Source organism: Falco naumanni, chromosome Z (assembly GCF_017639655.2).
Source record: "Falco naumanni isolate bFalNau1 chromosome Z, bFalNau1.pat, whole genome shotgun sequence".
Classification (NCBI taxonomy): domain Eukaryota; kingdom Metazoa; phylum Chordata; class Aves; order Falconiformes; family Falconidae; genus Falco; species Falco naumanni.
This window is the reverse complement of record NC_054080.1, coordinates 14,959,005-14,981,909: the sequence shown is the minus strand read 5'-3', so window position 1 is coordinate 14,981,909 and position 22,905 is coordinate 14,959,005. Positions and strand designations below refer to the sequence as shown.

General features: G+C 35.0%; 1 protein-coding gene across 5 annotated transcripts in view; it reads right to left on the bottom strand.

Moving 5' to 3' along the window:
• Positions 1–326: 326 nt before the first annotated feature.
• IFT74 (intraflagellar transport 74) overlaps positions 327–22,905 on the bottom strand; it is a 37,624-nt gene continuing 15,045 nt past the window's right edge. For 3 of the 5 annotated variants that reach the window (XM_040578985.1, XM_040578984.1, XM_040578986.1), the window contains exons 9-20: positions 22,404–22,542; positions 21,342–21,404; positions 20,598–20,741; positions 19,904–19,944; positions 18,614–18,693; positions 15,457–15,510; positions 10,563–10,660; positions 9,457–9,583; positions 6,098–6,261; positions 5,327–5,452; positions 2,887–2,947; positions 327–1,149 (exon numbers count right to left, since the gene is read on the bottom strand). In XM_040578985.1, the coding sequence (XP_040434919.1) occupies positions 1,034–1,149; positions 2,887–2,947; positions 5,327–5,452; positions 6,098–6,261; positions 9,457–9,583; positions 10,563–10,660; positions 15,457–15,510; positions 18,614–18,693; positions 19,904–19,944; positions 20,598–20,741; positions 21,342–21,404; positions 22,404–22,542 (1,213 nt within the window). In that variant the 3' untranslated portion in view covers positions 327–1,033. Of the gene's footprint in view, positions 1,236–2,886; positions 2,948–5,326; positions 5,453–6,097; positions 6,262–9,456; positions 9,584–10,562; positions 10,661–15,456; positions 15,511–18,613; positions 18,694–19,903; positions 19,945–20,597; positions 20,742–21,341; positions 21,405–22,403; positions 22,543–22,905 lie in introns of those variants that run through there. The other 2 variants (XM_040578987.1, XM_040578988.1) reach the window with 2 other exon arrangements.

Here is a 22,905-nt window from a genome sequence, read left to right as displayed (position 1 = left end):
GGTGAGATTACCATCTGGCTAAGATTCCTACCTATAGTCAATTGAGCTTTTTTCTCTTTGATCAGGACTTGCTTAAAACATACCAGGTGGAGGAAATTTTTGATAGGTAGTTTATAGTTACATTATATGTAGAATGTAAGGGAAATATATACATGGAAATTGTTTTATGTAAATGTGAAAATTATGCATCGTAAAGCACATTGTTATTTCTGTATCAGTACACTGGGTTTTTTCTATGTTGAATCTGTTTCTGTGTATTTTGTGAAAGTAGAGGTTGTGTATGGCACTGCAGCTTGAAAACGGAAGAGAAAAAAATGCAGAAAATATACTTTTCTCTGTTGTTTCCTTTATTGTTGAATATTATAAAAATAAAATGCTCTGCACAAGGTCAGTATTAGCTGTGTTTCAGTACTTTTTATCACAGTTCTCTCCTTGTAATTACATTACAAAATATAAAATAAGGAAGTTGATCAGTTCTCCATTAGGAAATGAAAATTTGTTGACAGATCTGAAGTACATTTGCTTTTATTATAAGACTTTACACTATGAAGCAGTTCCAACTTAAAAGGATGCTTGCCATCCTTGTATGTGTTCCTTACTGGTTATAAATTGCTATTTAAATAGGGATGGTTTACTGATATTAGAATTTAGTTTATTATATACTCCACTTAATGTAACATGTATGACAGCCTGTCAGGCAGGGATAGGACTACAAGACAATTAGAGATTCATTGTGTAAAGCAGACTGACATTTCACATTTAAGATGCAATCCAGCAATGGGCTTTTAGGTGCAGCACTTCCTTTATATTTCTACAAGTTTCTAAAAATTCAGAAATTTATTTCTAAAATTTTTGAATGTTGCAAAAGGAGGGATACTATTAAAAACCTTCAGTTCTAAAAATCTGGAAAAATACTTTTAGGAATAACTGTCACTGTAGCAATGAGCGAATGAGCTCAGTAATCCAGCTTTCCATGTTGCCTGTGCACATCTCTCATTGTTGGTCCACTGGGGCAGGAAGGAAGTGCCTGGGTTCAGTTCTTGGTGTTTTGTAAGGCATCTATGAGAGCTTTGTTGTATTCTGTGACCAGCTTTCTCACATTCTTCATTATTGGCTGGTAGTCACTCTCCTGACTTTTTGTTGCTATGACTGATTAAAAAGAATTAAGGAAACAAACTGCCAGTACAAATATTAGCATAATTAGAGATCATAAGGGAACTACAGTAAGTTTCCTTCTGTGAAAACTGTCAAGGTTTGCAAATAATGGAAAAAATTCATAACTGACTCTAAAAGATGTACATGAATTTACGAGCTCCCATCTCATGCCAAGCATAGCAAACCCCCAAAGATTACATGCCTGAGTCAGTTTTGGTTTTATGTATATAGGCAATAAGTCCCTTGTGGAAGACTCTGCCCATTGTCACACTGCAAACAAAACCATTTCAAGGCACTCGCTATTTACTGACACACAGTTTGGCACTTCAGAACTCTGGCTACGGAAGTCCCAGCGAGAAAGCAGGACCTTTCTTTCCACTAGCTCAAGCAGACATAAAGCTCTGTATAAGGGTTTGCATTTGGATAGGTAATTCCTTGCAGCAAGTTAGGAGGCACTTTTAATATCCTGATCAACTTTTTCTCTTGGATTGCTTTAAGAGTTTTTTTCTGTTAGAAAAAATAAGATTCTGAGATTCCTGTCTTAATAAAATATTCCTGTAGAGACTTTTTTATAGAGGTGACTCCAATTACATTATGTTGTCCAATTTCTCAGATTTTTTTCTAAGAATTTGAGCACTTACCAGATATGAAAAATGGAGTATTTGGTATATGAAAAAGGTAATGATATGCAGATCCTCTATTTTTTCCCCTGTGATGGCTAGGCTATTATAGAATTGCCTGAAATATATTCTCGTGACACTTTCTGAGACATATAGCAATGTCTATTATCCAACACACAATGCTGGATGGTACACTCTAGTTTTGATAGTACTTTTGCCAATTACATTTGTACTATAGCCATATAACAGTGATTCTATGCCTCTTTAAGATTTCAGATTTTTTGCTTCTTAAATAATTGTAAAAAGGTGAATTTGTTGCAGTGAATTCAAAGTCCCTGGAATGTAAAATAAAAGTGCATCTATGCTCTACTCAGATCTCTGTAATAAATATGGAGAACAGTACGAGATAAGAACAATCAGTTCTAATTAAAAAAACCTCAGTGCTTTTGCTACTTTCAAAAACTGCCTTACGAAAGTCACTTGCACCAAATAAGATTTTACTGATATTTTGGAAGGTCTTATATGATTAGTGGAATGTAACTCTTTAATTAGCATCACATAATGAGAGCGCTACAAGAGAGTTCCCCTATTCCAGCCCATTTTGCAGCTAAAGCATCTCCTTGTCATATCTTACCACATTTATCTAAATTTCTCCCCTCTAAAATCCAATTCCTCTTTATTTGATAAGAAATACATTAACTGCATACAATTTGATGTTTACTTTTTCATCATTGATATTTTGGTGTTTCAAAACTGCAAAATGCCATGCAAAGTCACCATACTATACAGACTTTCAAGCAATGCTACGCTTGCTGGATAATTTCAGGTAAGACTGGATGGACGTGAAGATCATCTTCATATGAAACCCAATGGCAAAACTGACCCAACAGGGAAAACTTCAGACTGCTGTAAAATTGTTTCAGGCAACACATACAAGTTTTGCTGTATGTAATATCTATCGCCTAACCAGACATTTGCAAAGCATCGCCTTTCCCCTCCTCCCATCTCCTTCTCCCCACTCCGTCCTGTCTTATGCTGCTGGAGGAAACAGACTTCTTCCTCAATTAATACAGTGCATGAATTTTACTGTATTTCTGAAAGAAAAGGATACATTCCTTCATCATAAAGTTATTTTGCTCATGGTGCTGCCACTTCCTCTCCAAATTTGTAAGCTGAAAACATAAAAAGAGGCAAAAATGAAACCGATCATTATTACAGATGTACATTACACAAAGAATTTCCCCAAAATGTTGTATCAATACCTTGTACTCTATCACCTGATAAGATCAAAGTTTTCTTACAAAAAACCCCAGAGAAATGAGAAACAATAGCAAAATTGTTTGTAAAGCTCTCAGTGATTAACCTGTACATAATTTAGCACTTCACAGATCTATTGATATAAAACCACTGCATGCAACTGCAGTGATAGAAGGAAAAAAAACAGATGAGAATTCAAGACTTTTCATATAGGGAAATGTGTAAGCAAATCAGAAATAAAGACGTGAACACTGCAGGGAGATACTAATTCTCATAATACTTCATATCATGTAAATGATCTCTTTTTAAAATCAGTAAGATCTAAAATCACCAAAGATACAATACTTCCTGACACTGTCTTGGACTTTGAGCTACACAGAAGAAACTTCCTTACTTCCATAGTTAAGTTTCCTGTCTGATGCCAGAAACTGTGATAAGAACAGAGCTGCAGCGAGAAGATTGTAGGAGTGTGGGCTAAGTGCTGGCACTTCTTCAATACTTTCAACATCAACAGGAAACTAATGTGGACATTATATTGATGGCTGCTTCCTTACAATACAATTTTGTATTTGTTTTTCTGATGCTGCTGTTCAAGGTTCTGCATTTCAAGATATGCAGATGTTATTTTTAAATGCAAAAACTGAAAATCATTCTGAGACTAAACTTTCAGTGGAAGCTAAGGTAATAAATCAGGAAAATATTTCAACTTTTTATTTAAAAGCTTATTCTTCAGCTAGAAGATATCAGATCAGTTGCAAATCTTACAGTGAAGAATCAGTTATCTAGTGTACCGGTTCACAGTACACATGGCAGTCATTTATTTCCAAAATATGGTATTTCTGTTGCTACATGCAATACAGCCAGTAAAGGAGTCTATGCTTAAAATACTGTCTGATATATATCAAAGGAAATATGCAGTGCATTTTTATAGCAATTCCTTGAAGGCCACAACTCATACAATAAACTGCTTGCAAAATCGCCCATACCCTCAAAATATGTAAAGGCTATTTGTATTTCAAAATGCTTGATGCATGCGAACTATTCAGCTATTTATTTTGAGATACACCTTTACTCATCCTTATGACAGTTACACTCATGAGGTAAAAATCAAAGAAACAAACCCTTTTTGCACACATTGAAATAGAACGGCCACAGCTTAATGAACTGAAGTAACACTGTACAATTACTATTTTTTACAAACCTTTTAGCACCATTATGCAAGTAATTAACACTGGGTATCCATTTCTGATTTATGCAATCTCTAGGAATAAGAATCTGATCTTGGCACAAAAAATTATACAGCATCTGAAGTCTTGCAAACTTTGCCATGCAGCTTTGGGGATTTATAACATCACCCTAGAGTTATCCCACAATAACCATATGCTACAAATGTATACGTACACCTTCCCATTTAGAGCTATGCACTCTCATCCAGTCCATAAAGTTCACTCCAGAAGAATGTTAAATTAAACATGTATAAATACCATCTTCAGCTTTTACCCGAATTAGAAAAAAGTAACAGTTCTAAAGGACAAAGATCTCAATAACCAGAAACAATAAAAATCAGCGATATGCAGAGAAAATAAGCTGAAAAATGGGAATTAATTATTTTGAAGTTATCCATTTTCCTTCTGTGCATTGAGACTTACATTGCAGTGAAGTTCTGTTGCCAAAATGACAGCAATTTATGGGTGTTTATAATGGAAGAATAAAAGCTGCTCAAGAGTTTAAAAACATCTTCTTTCCTGTTTCACTTTTGAAATGTAAATATACTCATATACCAAAGTTCGTTGGGTTTAAAGAAGTCTGAACAAACCCTAAAAGCTCAGTGGTCTCCAAGGAGCAGAAGGACTGGAAAAAGGGAAATGGAATTAATAGTACCAGTTGCAAGAAAAAACTTACCACCATAGCTTTAAAACCAAAAGAGATTTATCTAATTAGTAGTGACTTTTTTCCCCTATAGTTTCTTTCTAAGTTGGTCCTCAAAACTTGTCAAGCAAAGGAAGGGCAAAAGGGGCAGAGCTCTGAGCAAGATTAAAACAAATATTTCAGCAAAGGATTCACACAGTTTTTAAGCTCAGAAAGACTTCTGCCTAGTAACTTTGAAATCCAAAGCTTACAAGCAATTTATCAGCATCGTGTTTGTTTGAAAACAGAAAATATGGCTATGCATTTACAACACATAACTTTTAAAACTCTGAGAAGAAATAAACAGATTCTGTTCATACAATGCTTCCTGTGTATGAGAAAACCGAAACTACGACAGAAACAACTGTATTTAGCTTGAGCTATACCTGACAATGAGTCTCATTCTCTTGCAGCTCTCTCTTTAGTGTCTCATACTCTGTATTCAAGTGTTCCACTATTTTCTTGAAAGCATGGCTATGTTTTGTTAATTTTTCTTTGTCATCCTGGAGTCTCTAGTTGGAAAAAACCCAACACAAACTGATTAATGGATGAATTCACTTGCTGTGGGCTACAGACAAATTATATTAATTCAGCTTTCTAAATGCTACTGATTCTTCCTTTCAGAGCATCACATGCATAAAGGATTCATATAGCTTTTCTCTAGTAAGGTATGCTCTATCCTAAAGACAATATTCAACAGTTATGACCAGATTGTAGGCTTACCATCACCAGAAATGGTAATACTGATATTAAGAATTTGTAGGAAATTTATCACATGCGAAATGGGAAGGGCTCTAGATGGAGTCTGTCTTACAGTAAATACATTCAGGACAGATTTTTCTTTTTTGTTTGGGTTCTGTGTTAGATTTTGTGTTCAGACTTAAGGGTAGTTGTAAGTTACAGCAGAAAAGTTCAGATGAATCACTAAAATAAACGGGAAATTTTGTAGAAGTTACCAAAAAGAATAGCAGTTGATAGCCTGCTACATGTATACACTTAATAAGTGACATATATAACTAGAGAAGCATTGCACAGATGTGCAAGCCCAGTTTTCACCTACCAGTCAGGGTTCCCAGTCATAGACTTGGATTTCCCCCTACTAGATGCTCAAAAGCACACAAATTTTGTGTAATCCAAGGTTTTATTCCTTTCATTACCTTTTTCTTCTCTTCTCCTGATGCTTTCAGAGCTGGCAAATTATTATAGACCTCCAACTCCATTTTTGTTTGTTGAGTTTTGTCTTTAAGAGAAGCCAGTTCATCAACCATCTTGCCCTCCAAGAGTTCCATCTTTTGTAGGTCCATCTGCAGTTTTTGACTCTCTAGATCACCAGATACACAATCTCTAATTAACTGTACTTTTTATTTCATAATACACTGCCCAGTATAGAAGAATTATACTATACTTAAACAATACAAACAACTCCTTATCTTTCTGATTTTGACATTAATGGGAATGTTAATGTGAATGAAAAAAAAAATTGATCTTCACAATCATCCTGTAAGTCAGACTCCTATATTACAATTACTATATTATATTCAAGTCAAGAGTAATGAAAATGTGGTGATTTTCTGTAACACAGTGAGGTATTTGTATTTCTTAAAGTTGTTTATAGCATCAGTCAATTTCAAGTCTCAAAGCAGTGGTTGTATCTTACAAAATGTTGACTGCAATAATGCAGACAAAAAATCAGTTTTTATCAACATCATGTTGTTTTTATTTATGTTGAGTGTATATGGCAGGGGTCCTCAAACTGTTTAACCAGGGGCCGGCGCGGATGCAGTGGCAGGCAGCCATCTGCGGCTGCTTGGTTTCCCCCCCAGCCCCCAGCGGGGGGGAGAGGGGGGGATCTGTAAATACCGGGGGCGGACTGAGGACCCTGGGGGGCCGTATCCAGCCCACGGGCCGTAGCTTGAGGACCCCTGGTAATACGGTTAGACTTAGTCTTATGAGAGTAAATAGCCAAACTTGCTTTAAGTATTCGCTCTGTGCAGGGAAAACACTTCCATATCTCCACTGAGTAAGAGCTATCATAGTTTACGAAGTGAGCAGGTGCTATAATATACAGCATTTACTTTGGACAATCCATTACAATGAAACAACAGATACAGGTAATTAAAGGAGTTAGAAATATGGATAGATTCTTATATGAAGATAGATATAAAGACCTAAACTGTTCAGACATGAGATGCTTAAGAAAGGACAAAATAAAGGTAAACAAAATAAAAAATACATTTTGATCCAGTTTTGGGGATAAGTTATGTTTTTGCTGCCTTCCACCCTAAATGGCTTAAGAAAACAATGTCCCTGTATCTAGAATATTTCATAACTGCCCATAGTTTCACTTTGAGGTTCCTGATACTGGTCAATGTCAGATCCTAAAATACAACTGAACAGACCACAGCTCTACTTCCCTTGTTCCTATGGCACTGTGTTTTAAAGAAAGATAAATGCTAAGTACGCTTAAAATAAATCTCACTAAATCAGGGCTTTAACATCAAAACCAGTAAAAAATATAATTATAAAATAATAATAATTCAAATTGGAAAGAAATAGCAGAAAACAACTTTAGATTTTCCTAAGGATTTATTTAGGCCTAATCAGCATTTTCAATTTTAAATAGCTGTTTTAGTATTTATATTTTGGTGTTTTTTTTTTTAAATAATACATAGCTGACTAATAGGGATTTATTTTACATGTATCATAAATGGAACATAAAATATCATGTAACATAAAAGCCAAAAAGCCAGAAAGGATTCTTAAGACTGTTCTATCCATACACTGATAGAAGCTACAGTGAGAGCTCCATGGGCTACTCCTATCCATCCACAATTTCTGGAGAAAATGGAAGAAACTGGAAGGGGTGAATTCTATCCTTATACAGCAACAGCCTCAATGAAAAAAACCCTTACAACTAAAAAACCTCAACACTTCTCTAGGGGAAGAGACAGGAAGAGGATGCAGCCCAGTTCCTTCTGATAGGCCATGAAGTTGCAGTGTCTAGCAGGCGCTGTGTACACAGTAGCAAAGTCTCAGACCAAACTACAGTGACCCAGGGAAATGTTTCTGGGAAACCGTGCCATCAGCACTTTTGTTTACTCTTCATGGTTTCCTTTTCTTTTTTCTCTTTTTTTTTTTTTTTCTTCATTTTTTTTAAGGGTTCCACTGGTGGACTTTTTGTATCTTTGTTACATCAAGAAAATACGGAAATCCAGATTTTAATCAAAATAAAAGAATCCTGAAGATGACTGTGCTATAATTCAAGGGTTATGAAGAACTTTAACTGTGCAAACTGAACATCCCCTGTATTTCTGGAAGAAAATTATTTATTACAGTATCTGTGACTCCTTGCTTTCAGAAGTTTACCTACGAGTCACTTAACGTGATCTACTACAAATTATGTACTGCAACTTCCTTCTTCCCCCTTGTAAAGAAGGAAATATGTCCTGCAATAATGTCTCTATCGCACTATGTGCTTCAGAACATCCTTATATTGTAAAGTAGTAAGAATTGATGTTCACGTGAAAGAAGCAAAAATCATATTTGAACCTGTAATGTATGGCCCAGTTTTTTAAACTGCACCAGAAGTGCAAAATGAGTATTGGCAAATGAGTGAACATTAAATGTTCAAATGCAACAGAACAATCACTTTCTGTAACATTTTGTACATAATAACTTATTTGCACATAACTACTTTGAAGTTACAACACAGGCTCATATTTTGAAAATTACTACCAAGTATAGGATGTAATAGCCTTCTAACAGAAGGATTTATGATTCTTAATTACTGCCCCCTCCTTTCACTGAAACAAACAAGGAAAGGCTTGCTGATCCAATAATGATATTGGTAAAGGCTTGGAATTATGAGAACAATTCCACTATAAGCAGTGCAAATAAGGAATTAAATAGAAACTTGTTACAGAAACGAAAGAAAAATACTGTCTGCTTTTTGAAAATACAGGCCAGATCCTGCACATTATTACACTTAATTTTATTATTTGAGCATTTCCAAAATGAAGTCAAAATAAATATTCATTTTGCAGAATCAAAGCCTGAGAATTTCAGAGCTACTCACTGTGGTCGCCAGTTATTCTCCCATGGTACATACCCCTTTAGAAAAGCACAAATCGTAAGCGATACTAAGAACTAGATTTACAAATTATATATAGTTAGATAACTGTGGAAGTCTCTACCTCAATTTATTAAACACTTTTTAAATTAAACATTTATTTCAAGGTGAGTATTAGTAAAGTCAAACTTCCAGCTCAGAAAACTTTGTAGCCCAGTATTAAAATACATCTGTTTAATGTATACCTGTGCGAGGAAGCTGATGATTTACTACTAATAATACGTGAAATACTCCTATAACTTGTTACGCACAAGAGTTTCAATTAGCCAACTTGCCACTGTATTTTAATATTTGGAAATCACTGATCTTGTAGTTATTACAGTGTAGTAACTCAGGTAATTTAAATTTTTTAAAGGAATTAATTTGAAAATACATTGCTGAACTCACCTGTAATCAGATTTTTAGCAGTGCTTTGTGATTTCTGCATTTCATTTGACTTGAAAGTGAGGTCTTCCTGCATAATCTTCAGCTCTTGACTGGTAACAGATGAAATTTGTTTCATATGATTCACGTTCTGTGTGTTACCAATAACAATAATAAGAACATGCTGTATCTTTGAAACAACAAATGGTGTCACTGGACAAGTAGAAAACTCCCTGTCCTATTATACTGTCTTTTATTTGCCTTTCATACTACAAAGACTGAAATTTCTGAAAATAATCTGACGTGATTTAAATGTAAACAATTTTCATTCTACCAACTTTTGATAAAAGATGTACTGTGCCAGTGAAGATGAAACAAAAATGCAGCAAGTATAAACTGTCACACATTAATCTCTTCTAAAGTAACTGTCATTGCCTAAAATATACCTTATGGTATACCATACTGAAAGAGTTAGAACACAAAGTGATGACATAATCAAAGAATTACTCAGCTGAAAGATTTCTGCAAGATAAAAAAACCCATGGAAACAAAAAATGTTAAAAGAAAAAATTTTCTGAAAGTGTGAAAAGATGGCAGATTGCAAATAGGAACAATTCCTAAAGTGGTTACATTAAATATTACACAGTAATACAATTGTATTCTGGACATAATTTTAGTAGATCAGAGAGACAATCGGAATAGTTACATAACAGCAGAGACAGCCTACCCATGGACTGAGATTTGCAGACTTTAGGTAAACAAAATATTGAAGCAGTTTTATTTGCAGTATTCTGAAACATTTATCAGAAATGAAATAATGTTCATTATAGCCATAATGACAAGTTCAGTGATGACAAGTTACAGCAACTATGCAAACATTTCTTTTATTCTGGTCACAAGTATTACCTAATACTCAGAGCCCTTTCCCCAGAAAGAGAAATTAAACAAATCTTTCTTTTTTTTCTGTTGTTAACTACAGCTGTATATGGTTTAATGTTTAATCCCCTGAAGAGATTATTATGCAGATACTGACTAATATATAAAAACTCACCACCCTTTTTATCCATTCACTCTCCTGTTCCGTGCTTCTGAACAACTAGCTTGCCACAGGAGGAGGGAAATGCACTTACCCTGCTTGAGTGCTCCAGAAGTGCAACAATGTTGGCTTCTATTTGGGCCTTTCGTTCCAATTCTTGGTTCTTCACCTCTTCAAAAGTCTCAAGAAAATCTAGAGATGAATAAACATGATAAAGCAGGCTTCTATTTTCTTGGCTACAGCACACATCCTCATTGCTTCCAGTCAAAACTCTGTATTAAATTGATAAATCGTACAATTTCACACAGGTTACTCTAAGATTAATAAATTAAGATTCATTTCAGTGACAGGTGGTAGAGTCCTTGAAACTTGTCAGCTTAAGGGTTGGAATGAATAAGAGGACAAAAAGAGAAATTTTTCCAGAGACACATATTTGACTGATTAATGACATGAGGTCACCACTTTCCTGGGTGCTGTTTAGGTGAGGGCTGCCACGCAAGGAGAAAGGAGTTCCATCATCATTTCTGACACCTTTCTGAATGCTTGTCCCAGAAGCTGTTGGCCTTCGTTTTTCTGAAAGCTATCAAAATGGGCTACTAAAGAAAGGAAAAAGGTGCCTTAACTATCTGTAATGGCCTAGCCTAAATGCCAAACACTGCTAAGGACCTGAGACCGATATTCACCTGGTACCATCTCTTTCTTTCTGAATGATGCCCCTTTGCTTCACCTCTAATTTATGTCCACTCTATTAAGTGTCCAACTGAATCTGACAAGACAGTTGTAATGGTGGTATGAACTCTCTATTTGTGTCCTAGACATACTACATGGTATTTCTGATGACAGACATACTGAAAAAGGGTGCCGGGCACAGCACATGACAGTCAGAGGTCCATCCAGATGCCACTCAGGGCCATAAATTATGATCATCCCCCTCCTATTGGGTCTCCTCCTGAAACACAGCTTTTTGAAAAACTCCTGAAACAGGAGCACCTAGGAAATGTATTTGCAGACTTTCTAGCTGGATGAAAAAGGGGAGAAGTGCTTGTGTGAGCAACAAGAATTAAATAATAGTAAATTCAAGATGGATTATTTGGGAAGACAGAAAGAAGACAGAAGACTACTTAATGAAAATACTGGCAAATCCTGAAGGGATGGGGACCGACTAGAGAACTGTGGATCCCAGACTATCCAGGATTTTAAAAAAATACCTGATTTTATAATTCTTTACTAATAAAACATTAATGGATAATAAACCTAGTGTAATATCTGATATCATCTGCAACGCTGTCCATGAGACTTAACAGAGGTGCTTCACAGAGTACAGCTTCTAAAACTTTTAGAGTGCAAAACAGTCATTATTGGGACGCAGGGGACAATACTAAGATACTACAAAGACCATCTGTGAGGCAGAGGTTTTAGGATGAAAGACACTCAGAATTCTTAGAGGTCAACAAATGGCATTAGACAGCACACTTGTAATGTGCACAGCTGATTGCTGAAAACAATGACTAGTTTTGATCCAGATTCAGCTGGCTCTACAAGTTGAAACAAAGTTTTGGTCCACTTGACACCGACTAGTAACTGTATAGAACATATACATATAGAATGTATAGAATATATATATACACAATATATACATATTGTATATATTCTGGCAAGAATATAGGAAGGTTTACCTTTTGCCAACATTGCTGTGAACTAGTAACCAGAACTAGTAACCAGAAACACAGTGAAAACCAAAGCTTAAACAGCCTGCAATTGGAAAAAAAGCTACTCAAGTACAAGTCCTGAATAATGTAATTTCCAGGCCTGTTTTTCTCAAGTCTCCAGGCTGCAAATGAAGCTATCCTTAGAAAGGGAAGATTTATTTTCTCTTTGTGATATTCTTTTCCTTCAGAATGAACTTGTGCTACCTTAAAGATAGCACAAGTTTACTTTAGTAAGAGGAACAACAATGAAAAGAGCTCTATCCTCGAAGGGCTTACTGAATATTTCATACTATATGTTGCTGTGAAAGACAAACAGGAATTTTCTACACTAAAAAAGTATCTGAGTATAATAGAACTAAGGGAAAGACAGTAAGGAAAGTATTAGTACTGAAATTTTTGCTTACAGTTTTGTGTTTAAAACATTCGAGACATTTTTTCCTTTTTTGTTTAGAAAAATTAAGTTGGTAATTCTTACAAAGAGAATCACTCAGATAACCTAACACAAAACTCACAACCACATTTAGCTGTTCAGTGCTCTAGTGGTGATCAAATGCTTCATCAACCTCTTGCAGTCTGAGCCACTTATTTTTGATATAACAGATGATGCCATTTATTTTCATGCAACTTAGCAAGAGGCCTTAACTGTTGATTGCAGTATCTTGATAAACCTATTAATTTGCTTTCAAGGAAGCTGTAGGCAATGAGGATACTGAATCTTCCAAAGGATATACGTAGGGAAGGCAGAGGAGTGAAATAAAAGCACCTTCATGAAATAAAAGCATTCTCACAAATTCATAAACATAAACCGAGAACAAAACTAAAGTACTTTACATAGCTTTATAAAACTGAGCCTGATACTGTGAAATTAGGACCTAAGAATCCTACCTGTATGACTTGACTAGTGTTTTTCTCCTTTCCTTTGGTATTCTGGACCTTTTAAGGTATTTTTATTTTTTCAAACCTTCTTTGCATTTATTTGAAAACATTAAACAAGGTCCATATTTACATCTTATCTCATTGTTTTCCTGCAGACAACTCTCCTCTTCTTCACACCTGTCTGACTGACCTTGTTTCATTTGAGTGCTATGTGTTTCAGAGATTCATAAAAAATTGAATGGAAGAGACTGCAAGAGGTCATCTAATTAATTCTCTTGCTCCAGGACAAAAACAACTGTATGTCAGTAATTCAGATGTCTGTCTATACTCTTTTTACATACAGCTCATGCTAGATAGGCTACAATCCTCCTGAGCATTCGGTTCCTGTGCTTGGTGAGTTTTAATGTTAGGAAGGTTTTCTTCCCAAATTCTTTCTGCAACTATTGGTGTATTACTCCTTTTCTACCCTCCATGTATATGCAGAGATAGATTATTCACTTGTTATTTGAAAGTCTTTTTACTCATTTGACAAACTGTCATAAATTCTCTAAAATAAGAGACTCGTTCTTTAATATTTCTTTGCAGGTCAGGCTTTCCACATCCCTCATCAGTCTCTCTTCAGGACTGCCAACCTCTTTATGAGCAGAACTAGAGACAATACTCCACCTGAAGCCCTCCTCAATGCACTGGGAACAAGATTACTTCATATGTGTGACAAATTATACCCCTATGTATACCTACTGCTGTGGTATTTTCTCTTCCATGTTAGTCTGATACTGCTAAGCCATGTTCACCCTGTCTTCCACTGTAACTCTGAGCCATACCACAGAATTGGTCCCTACTCTGCATTCTTACTGTTGATTACTCTGTCCAAGCCTACAAACTTACACTTAATCCTTTTTGAACTTCTTGTACTTCTTTTCTAATCTCCCATAAGTATTTTGAACTCTAACCCTGTCCTCCAACATGATTTCAGTTCTTCCAACGTAGTATTTTCTGTGAAACTCTCTCCTGTCATCCAATTGACTAATGAAAATATTGACTGACCTGAACATGCAACACACAGCAAAACTCTACTCAATACATCCTCTCATCCTGGCAGTGAATCCTTCACAATCAATATTTTTTTCATCAAATGCACAGTTAATAACAGACAATATTTCCCTAGCTTGCTTCTAAAAACATGAGACAGCAGTAGAAGATGTGTTGAAGTTAAATTATGTCACCTGTTGCTCCTCCTTTATTCTGCAATATTGTTCTGTCAAAGAAGGAAATTAGTTGTTTGTTCTTGACAAATCAATACAGGTGTTACTCATATTCCTGTTTTTGTAATGCTTACAAAATTATTTGCTTGCTTACTTTTTCCACAATCTTTTCGGAAATCAATACTAAGCTGACTGGTCTATAATTCCCTGGCTCCTCTTTTTTAAGACAGGTACCATATTTGCTCTTTTCCCAGCTTTAACACTCCTGCATGTTCCCCCAAATCTCTCAGGTAATCTCAAACAGCTCTTGCTACTCCATCAATACCCTCTGATGAAAGGCAAAAGCAGAGTCAAAACCCAAATAGTCAGGATCACGAAGCCCCATTTTCATGGTTGGTATTTGTACTGAAAATCAAGACCAAGCCCTTCTACTTCTCAGGAAATCAGCTCATTTGAAAATGCAGAAACTCTTGAAGTACATTCTTATCCATCTTCCCTTACTGCCAGCTGAGACCTTTCTTTCAGTATCATGGTAGCCCTAAGTTATATGGAACAATTTTAGAGAACACTGTTACAAAAACATAATATACACTTTGGCATTCATAGCATATTTATTGATCATTTTCCCATTTCACTGAGTAACAGACCAACTTTTTTTGTAAGCTGCCGACTGTGGTATACTAGGAATAGGGTATATTATAAAAACAGTTCTGTTTTCATCCTCTTTTAGTTGCTGATGAAGTCTCTAAAACATTAGAACCTTGTAATATGGAAGAAAGCTTCAGTAGCATTCATCTTGAATAAACAGATACAAGAAGCCGTAATTTTAATGAATTATGTGATGTCTACAGTTGTCCATTTTGAACTTCTGCTTTTAATTAGACCTGAACAGATGGTTTTATATACCTTCTATTTAAATTATGTCAAAATTAATTTCTGTCTTGCTTTCATAAAATAAAGCTGTGTTCCTAAGACTTTTGATGTTTTATGAACAGCCTTGAAAGAAGCTCCAAATATTTGTGATTGTCCTCTAAGTCCTAAGATATCAATTATCTTGTCTTGAGGTACACTGCAGAAACTTTATGCAAGTATCAGGACATCAGTTCTTTTCAGGTCTAAATAAACCGAGTGTTAACAATACAAGAAAATCTGTATTTTTGTGGAATTAGATTAAATTAAAGTCTATTAAAAAACTTACAGTCCATGCTTTCTTCCCTCTTCTTCAGCTCCTTGTATTTCCAGTTTTCTTCTCCTGCAAGAGATGTACAGTGATTTAAATTTATAATAGCTCAGTTCTGGACTCCTTTAGGTAGGCAAAATATCAGTTTTAACATGCCTAGAAACTACAGGACTCATCCCATGTCATTTAAAGTGTCACTTCCACTACGCCATACACAATTTCATACTAAAAAAAAAGAGATATAATTAGGTTAATAAATCAGTCTCACTGCAATTTTTAGATCCTTTTAGAGGTTAGAATTTTAAATATGAGTGGGATAAAAAATAGTTTGAACAAAGGAAGCTCACAAAAACTTTCAGTGAATTTCAATAATAGAGAACAAATGCTTTTGTATATTTCGGCACGATGGTTAGTTAAAAGTTTCTGTGGCTTTCTCTAACGTATGGGCCATTTCAATGTCACTTTCACCTATTAGAAAGGACTTTCATAACGTTATGCAGCAGCTTGTATGCAGTGTGACAATCTCAGGGAAATAAACAGGAAAACTGTACAAGCAATGGTGTAGGAAAATAAAATGCACAGAAAGCTTTCTACAATTAAGTTTAAAAGAACATTTCCATAGACATTCTTTATAGTGGTACTAGGAGTAATGAATAATACACAATACATAATACACTCCATCTTTAAATCCAGCTACGGATTATAAATAGCTCTTAAATAAAATGTACTAGTCAAGTGGGAGACCTGATATATTTGTCACAAGTTTTGGGAAGGTGAGACAATTCAGCGCCTAAGAATAATTTTAAGTTTCAAGCACCTAAATTTTTAATTGTTTGAGTCCTGGTCATTGATAAATTTTCAGCATAATGTTGTAACTGTAAAGAATTCAAAGAAAAAGAATGAAGTAGATACAGATATAACTGAGTAAAAAAATTTCTCCAGGTCTTTTTACTTGTATACCCTCATGCTTTCCTTTTTATTTAGTATATACAAACAATAACACTTGTGGGCCCCTAAGGGACTGTGATTCTGCTTCAGCTTCCTTGCAGCTGTGGCTTTGTTCCTTGATGGACTCTCTCTTTCATTTAAGTCTCCGATACTTAATAACTCAGCCTGTTCTACTCTTAAAAAGTCTAGTTACAGTGAGTCACGAAACAGAAAGCTACATGATCCGCCAAGTGTTTAAAGAAAAAAAAAACAAAACACTTGAAACAAAGACCAGAACCGTTAAAATGTCTTTACAGATGTTTTCTGTAAAATATGGTATTGTTACATCAATATTTCACCATCTCAAGCAATTTGTGAAGCGTTAAACCTACTCCATTATGAGTTAACATTGATTTTGACTAATCAGTTAAAAGTAACTGCTAATATATGGAATATATAATAAGTGGGTGAATTCTTTACTTATTTAGATTTTCTTAAGTGAAAACTAAAAATAGCTATTTCCATTTATGGTCTGTTTATTTTGTTTTTCCTGCTCAAAAATGTTCCGAGCACTGAAATATTTATCTGAAATATTAAAAAAATCCTTAGTTGTAGTCCCGTCACCGTTCCCCCGACTATTTTACCTTAAATTTCACAAAAAAACTTTGGGAACTGAAGTTTTGGGAATGCTTTGTAATAAACACTTTAAATACTAAGCCAAAAGTAAGCTGACTGGGTAGGGAGGGAGGACGGGAATTTCAAGGACAAACCAAGATGCAGATTCAGAGCAGAAGTATGAATGGCCCCCTGGGATTCTCTCTCCATTCACTAGAGAAGAGGGCATTAGGAGTTTATATTTCTGTGTCTTAAAGCTACTCCTTATGAATATCTTCTTTATTCCCTCTATGTTATACCAACACATATAATTCCTTCTGTATTATACCACGATGTAACTTTATTATCCTGACTGTTCCTGATGTGTTGTCAGAGAACATGTGCTTTCTCCTAAACACGCTTTAAATCCTCTTCTTCAACAGAGGTCTTCTTCTAAAACAGTGAAAGACATAACAGTCCAGCAATGACTGACTGCATGTGTAAATTAACTATGAAGTGTGAAAAGTGACTCACTTCTTACCTTCTGCATTTGTCCAAAGATACAAAAAAAGAGTTGCAAACCAAACAAACAGGAAAAATTAAAGCAGAATAGTAAAGTTGGTAATTATATTATCTGGAAGCAAGAAAGCTAATAAAACATTCTTAATAAATTTGCACAAAAATAATTACATATCCAGAGAAGTATGAAATATTTTGTAATACAAAAGATAAGAAACATATATCAAACATTTGTTTAAGGTCAATTTTAGAAATATATGTTCATTTGAAGAAATCTACAGCTAAATTCTGCACTGATCGTATGAGAGAAGTTATAAAGTAAAAAGGACACAACACATTAATTCATCAGTCCTGTAGAATCTAAAGAACTTGTTACAAAGTTTTCCAGAATGTATGCACATATTTCTGTAACTCCTATGTAAACAAGATTCCTTGTTTAGAAGAATGCCTTCTGTGGGATGAATTTCCATTTTTAGGAGACTCTTCTGCAGCTGTTGAGGGCCTATGCTCAAACCAAGTTACTTCCTCAGTGCGAGGACAAATCCCAAACTAACAGCCTAACGTACTACAGCAGGTGTTTGCTGGAGGTAAGTTTCTAAGCTAATGCCATTTCTAGGCAGCTCCCAAACTCTTTTTGCAAAGATCAACCCAAGAAGTTTCAAAGACACATTAAAAAAAAGCATACTGAATTCTGTCTGCTTTACACATTATCATTAAACATTCTCAATTCGACATTCACTAACAGTGTATCAGATCATGCAAAAGGTAAAATAAATAAAAGCTTTTCTAAAGCTGAGCTGGTTCTGCAATGCTGCCAGTAAAAGAAACTTCTATTTCTCAAGTAGTCCTAAAGATAAATTTTGGACAGAAAACCAGACAGATGTAATATTATTTTATATGGTATATTTACTAATCAATATGAACCTGATGAACATGCTGCTAAAGGAGGATACTCCCCATTTCTCATAACTGAACAGAGGAGCCTGTACCCCAGACACAAAACCTTCTTCTGATGGTGAATAATGGACATTTGCATAAGCCTAAAATTTTCAAGCAACTAATGTCAGTAACAATATGTGTTATAGTATGAACAGATACAGCTCTGCATAGTCTTTTACAACCACAGTCGTATTACCTTGATGATTCTCCAGATCCAGATCAAGTCGTTGAATGACCTTTTTAAAATGGTTTGTTCTTTCTTTTATTTCTGTCAGCCTGACAAACAGATAATGAAATCCAGGGTTAAAAATGTGCTTTGGTTTTAGACAAAAATGGAGAGCAAAATCAAAAATAAAAATGGCAAACCTAAGTTTATCAAAACCAAAAGAGTATCAAGACGATTGCTGTTATTATAAAAGTTATATGTAAACTACCTGTCACTTTACTCCCTATATCTATTAAACAAAAGTACTGCTGCTCTTTTTCAATAAAAGCATTTTTCGTTGAGTCATCAGTAGTTCTTACCTTACTCAACAGGTTCCTCTGCTGGTTGCTATACAGCTTTGCAGAGCTACAACATAATTGGTAAACTACAAAAAGGAATGGTATTCCTTAAAAATTGCCTTACATGTTCACTAAAATCCATTAAGAAATTGTCAAGAAAAAAACCACTGTGTTACATAATCAAAGTGAGGAAGGAAATTACCTTAAAAACACTGCTATGTAAATTCTCAAATATAATTCACTGTTACTGTTTCTTTCCAAAAATTATGTTAAGCAACTTACTATCCAATCAAAAATGCAGTAAAAGTTAAAAAAATTATTACAGTTGGGAATACAGTTTAAAAAAAAATTAAAATGGTTTCTAGGAGATTTCAGGAATTATCTCAATTCTTCTGTAAAGAGAGAGAAATCAAAAGGCTCAAAATCACAAAAATACTGTAGTGTTTTATTCTGCTCCCCCTCCCCCACTTACTATTATTGTAACGTTTACCAGAGTCTCTAGCACATCTTCAGAAAGGACCACTATCCAAGAACCAAGCAATGCCCTGTTACTCTTTAGAATTTAACTTTCTGTAAGCAACTTTGTAACTCTTAGGTTTTAAGAAGGCATAACAAACTCTTCAAAATGTGACTGCAGCAAATACAGGCTCAGCTTCATGTCCCAGATCAGTGGCTCTTAGGGATGAGTGTCTTTTTCAGCCATAAAGTAGTTTACATCTGTGCAATTACCAGTTTATATTCTCATGGCATGTTCATAAGGACAGGAAGCACCTTATTATGCAGATTGCAATGTCCTATCACTATAAAAATTATTTAGCTGAAACAGAAAAATTTATTCTATTCTCCGTGGAAGGTTAACACTAGCAGAGGCTTGAAAATGTGGCAATGTTCTAAAAGACCACAGCAATACGTGATAGAATTAAACTATGTGTCTTCAGGGTGTAAATGTAATTTTTAGCAACAGTACAATAGGATTACTCACTGTCTTTCCATGCTTGCTATTTCTTGACTATCATCCTTAACCTATAAAAAAGTATAACAACTTCAAGACAGGAAATAAAATCTACAAATGAAAAAAGGAAAATCAAAAAAGATTTCTTAATTCAGTATATAGGGAATAGAAACTCAGCGTATGAAATCACAAACTTGCTGTCACGTTGTCCAAAAACAGCTCTTCAGTGAAAAGTGGTATGATTTAAGTGTTAAGTCATCAAAATGTCCTACTTTCTCAATACACATTTTAAAATCAGACACACTCATCAGTGTTGTTCGGTTCAATAATCCATACAGTATCTATGGATAGTTACATAATACAGTATATACCCTTGTAAAGTAGCTAAAATTGTTCGTGGATTAGTACATCTGCTCAGTATCCCGCAAGGACACTATCTGGAGTTATGTTACAGAATTGTTCAATAAGACCATTTTTGCCATACCAACAGGACTGATGAATTGGAACAATCAACCAGCTGAAAAGCTGATTGTGCAAATTTTGTTTTGGCTGAACCTGAAATATCTGATCCAGCCACTTTAATAACTGTCCTAAATTTCAGATGATTTGTGCTGCTCAAAGAGCAAATAAAGGCAAGATTCAAACTCAAGTATTGTCAAATATTATCATCCCTTAAAATAACGACTCAGAGAATCTTTTACATGATAAAATATTATGTTCTTGCCTGCTTTAGTAATCTCTCTCTTTCCTCCTGTGGAGATTCCATGTTCTTATCCTCAGCAACCATTTGATCTCGACGTTCCTCAAGCTCATGGAGCTTTTCATACAGCTGTACAGCCTCCTGTTTCACCTGAGAGTGTGTTATTTCCTATTGGGAAAAGCAAAAACCTACTAGCTATTTTCAGATTGCAAGACAGCATTGCAGAAATTATGCTTATGCGTATATTCAAAGTGAAGCTTATTTGTTACAAACAGTACAGACACAGTATAAACAATAAACTTTATAATCATATTTTCAATATTGCCCTTTCTGGAATGGAATATCTCTTGCTTTATGAGTTAGTTCATCCTCAGGCTAATTTTCTGAGTAGATTTACTACTTCATCATTTCCAGGGGATCACAAACTATATAGAGTATTCAAAAGGACAGGAAAAATTTCTGGTAGTATTTGAAAAGTAAACTTGCTGAAAAGATACACAACTATGTTTCAGCTCATAAATCCTTTTATCCTAAGAAACCTCACTAACGCTACCAAAATTTTGTACTTGGCATCTAGCAAACGCAAATTTTAGCCAAAACTGATTAGAAATTACTGGTGTAAAACAGAGAGACAGTTTGCCTCTAGGACATGATCCTACAGTATCTGAAAATTGAAGGAGCAAGATTATAGGTATTTTTCCACTGTATTGTTTTTTACACTAGAGTTCAGTGAAGGCTGGTATGGAGACCGCTTGTTATCATACATACAGCTCTTAAAGACTCCTCCTTTACATTTAGTGCATCCAATTCCTGCTGTTGAACAACCAATTCCTAAAGAGGAAAAAAATGCAAAATTCAGATAAAAAATACTACTTGATGAGTTTACTTATTTGTTCTGCAACTCAGTATTTATAAAATGCTGTAAAAAATCTCATTGCTGCTCTTAAACATTTAAAAGACAAGACTGTATCCAGCTTCTTCAAGTAACTCAGATATAATACCCATTTACTTTCAGAATCCAATCTTTCCAATAAACTCTTTTCACAGTCACTTCCAGTTGGGCTATAACTACATTGCTTTCCTTAAAATGAGTAAAGAGGGCGGAATTTATCATTTCTACTTCGGAAGTTTAAAATCAGATTTAAAATCTGAACTAGTCACCACAGTTTCTTCACAGTCCAGAAAGAGAAAGAGAAAGGTAGGCTCTGACAAGTGATTTTGCTCATCCTAAGACAGCTGGGAAGCACTTGCCTCAAAAGATGCCTATCTTGCTGTGACTATACAAAGAAAACTTCGAAGATCACATGCCTGAAATTGCATGATCCCAGACCCCAGAACCTAGAAATCTTACTGCTTTTGTTAGCAAAGTCACAAAGATTTTACAAAGCCCAATTCATTTTTCTGATACATTGAAATGTACAAGAACAACAACAAAAACACCCACCTGATTCACTTTTGTATGCAGGAAGAAAACTTTCTACTCAACTGAACTACAAAAAATTCTGGGTTTGTTTTTCCCCTTTGCTTGCTTTTTACACATGATGAAACATCTAAGCACCACAGCGGCTTTTAATATTTGCATGTCAGTCCCAAATTTAAAAGTAAAATTATGAACATAATTTGTTCTTAAAATAAGAAATACAAAAAGACAAAGTATCTTATTTTAGTCAACTGCTCTGCTTTTTAGGCACTTCTACAATTGATTAAGATACCAGTAAGCTTTTTTATTGTATTACTCCATTCTCGAGCTCTTTAATACTTAAATTGTATCTGGAACCAATGGAGTCAGATTGAGAAATATTTTAGGTAAGTGCAACGAAACAAACCAACCTGGGAAAGTTTTTCATTTGCAGCCTTCATCTCCATATATTTAGCTTGATTTTCCTGTGACATGTCTTTTATTATGTCATCTGCTACAACCTTTTCACGTTCGATATCTTCTTCTACACCTTGAATTAACTTTTCTGTGCTGTAAAAATAGAACGTTTTTGTAACTTTTAGTAGCTGATGTTTATTTTAAGCACCCATTTCAAACTCTGGTATTAGTTCACACTGACTGAAATGATCCTGTAACACAAGAACTCCACAAACTCTTAAAAAAAAAAAAAGGAGTTACCTACCTACTTGCATCTAATCTTCTTGAAACTGGATTAGCTATATAAACATTCACACTATGGAATGCAGAAGATGAAGAATTCTTTGCCCTTACAGTACACACACAGTTTTTTCCAACACTCTCACCCTGTCTGTCTGCACAGTCCCAAACACTGGCCAAAGTATACTAGCCCCTCTCAGTTGGTCTCAATCAGTGAATTCCTGGAATAAAACCAGG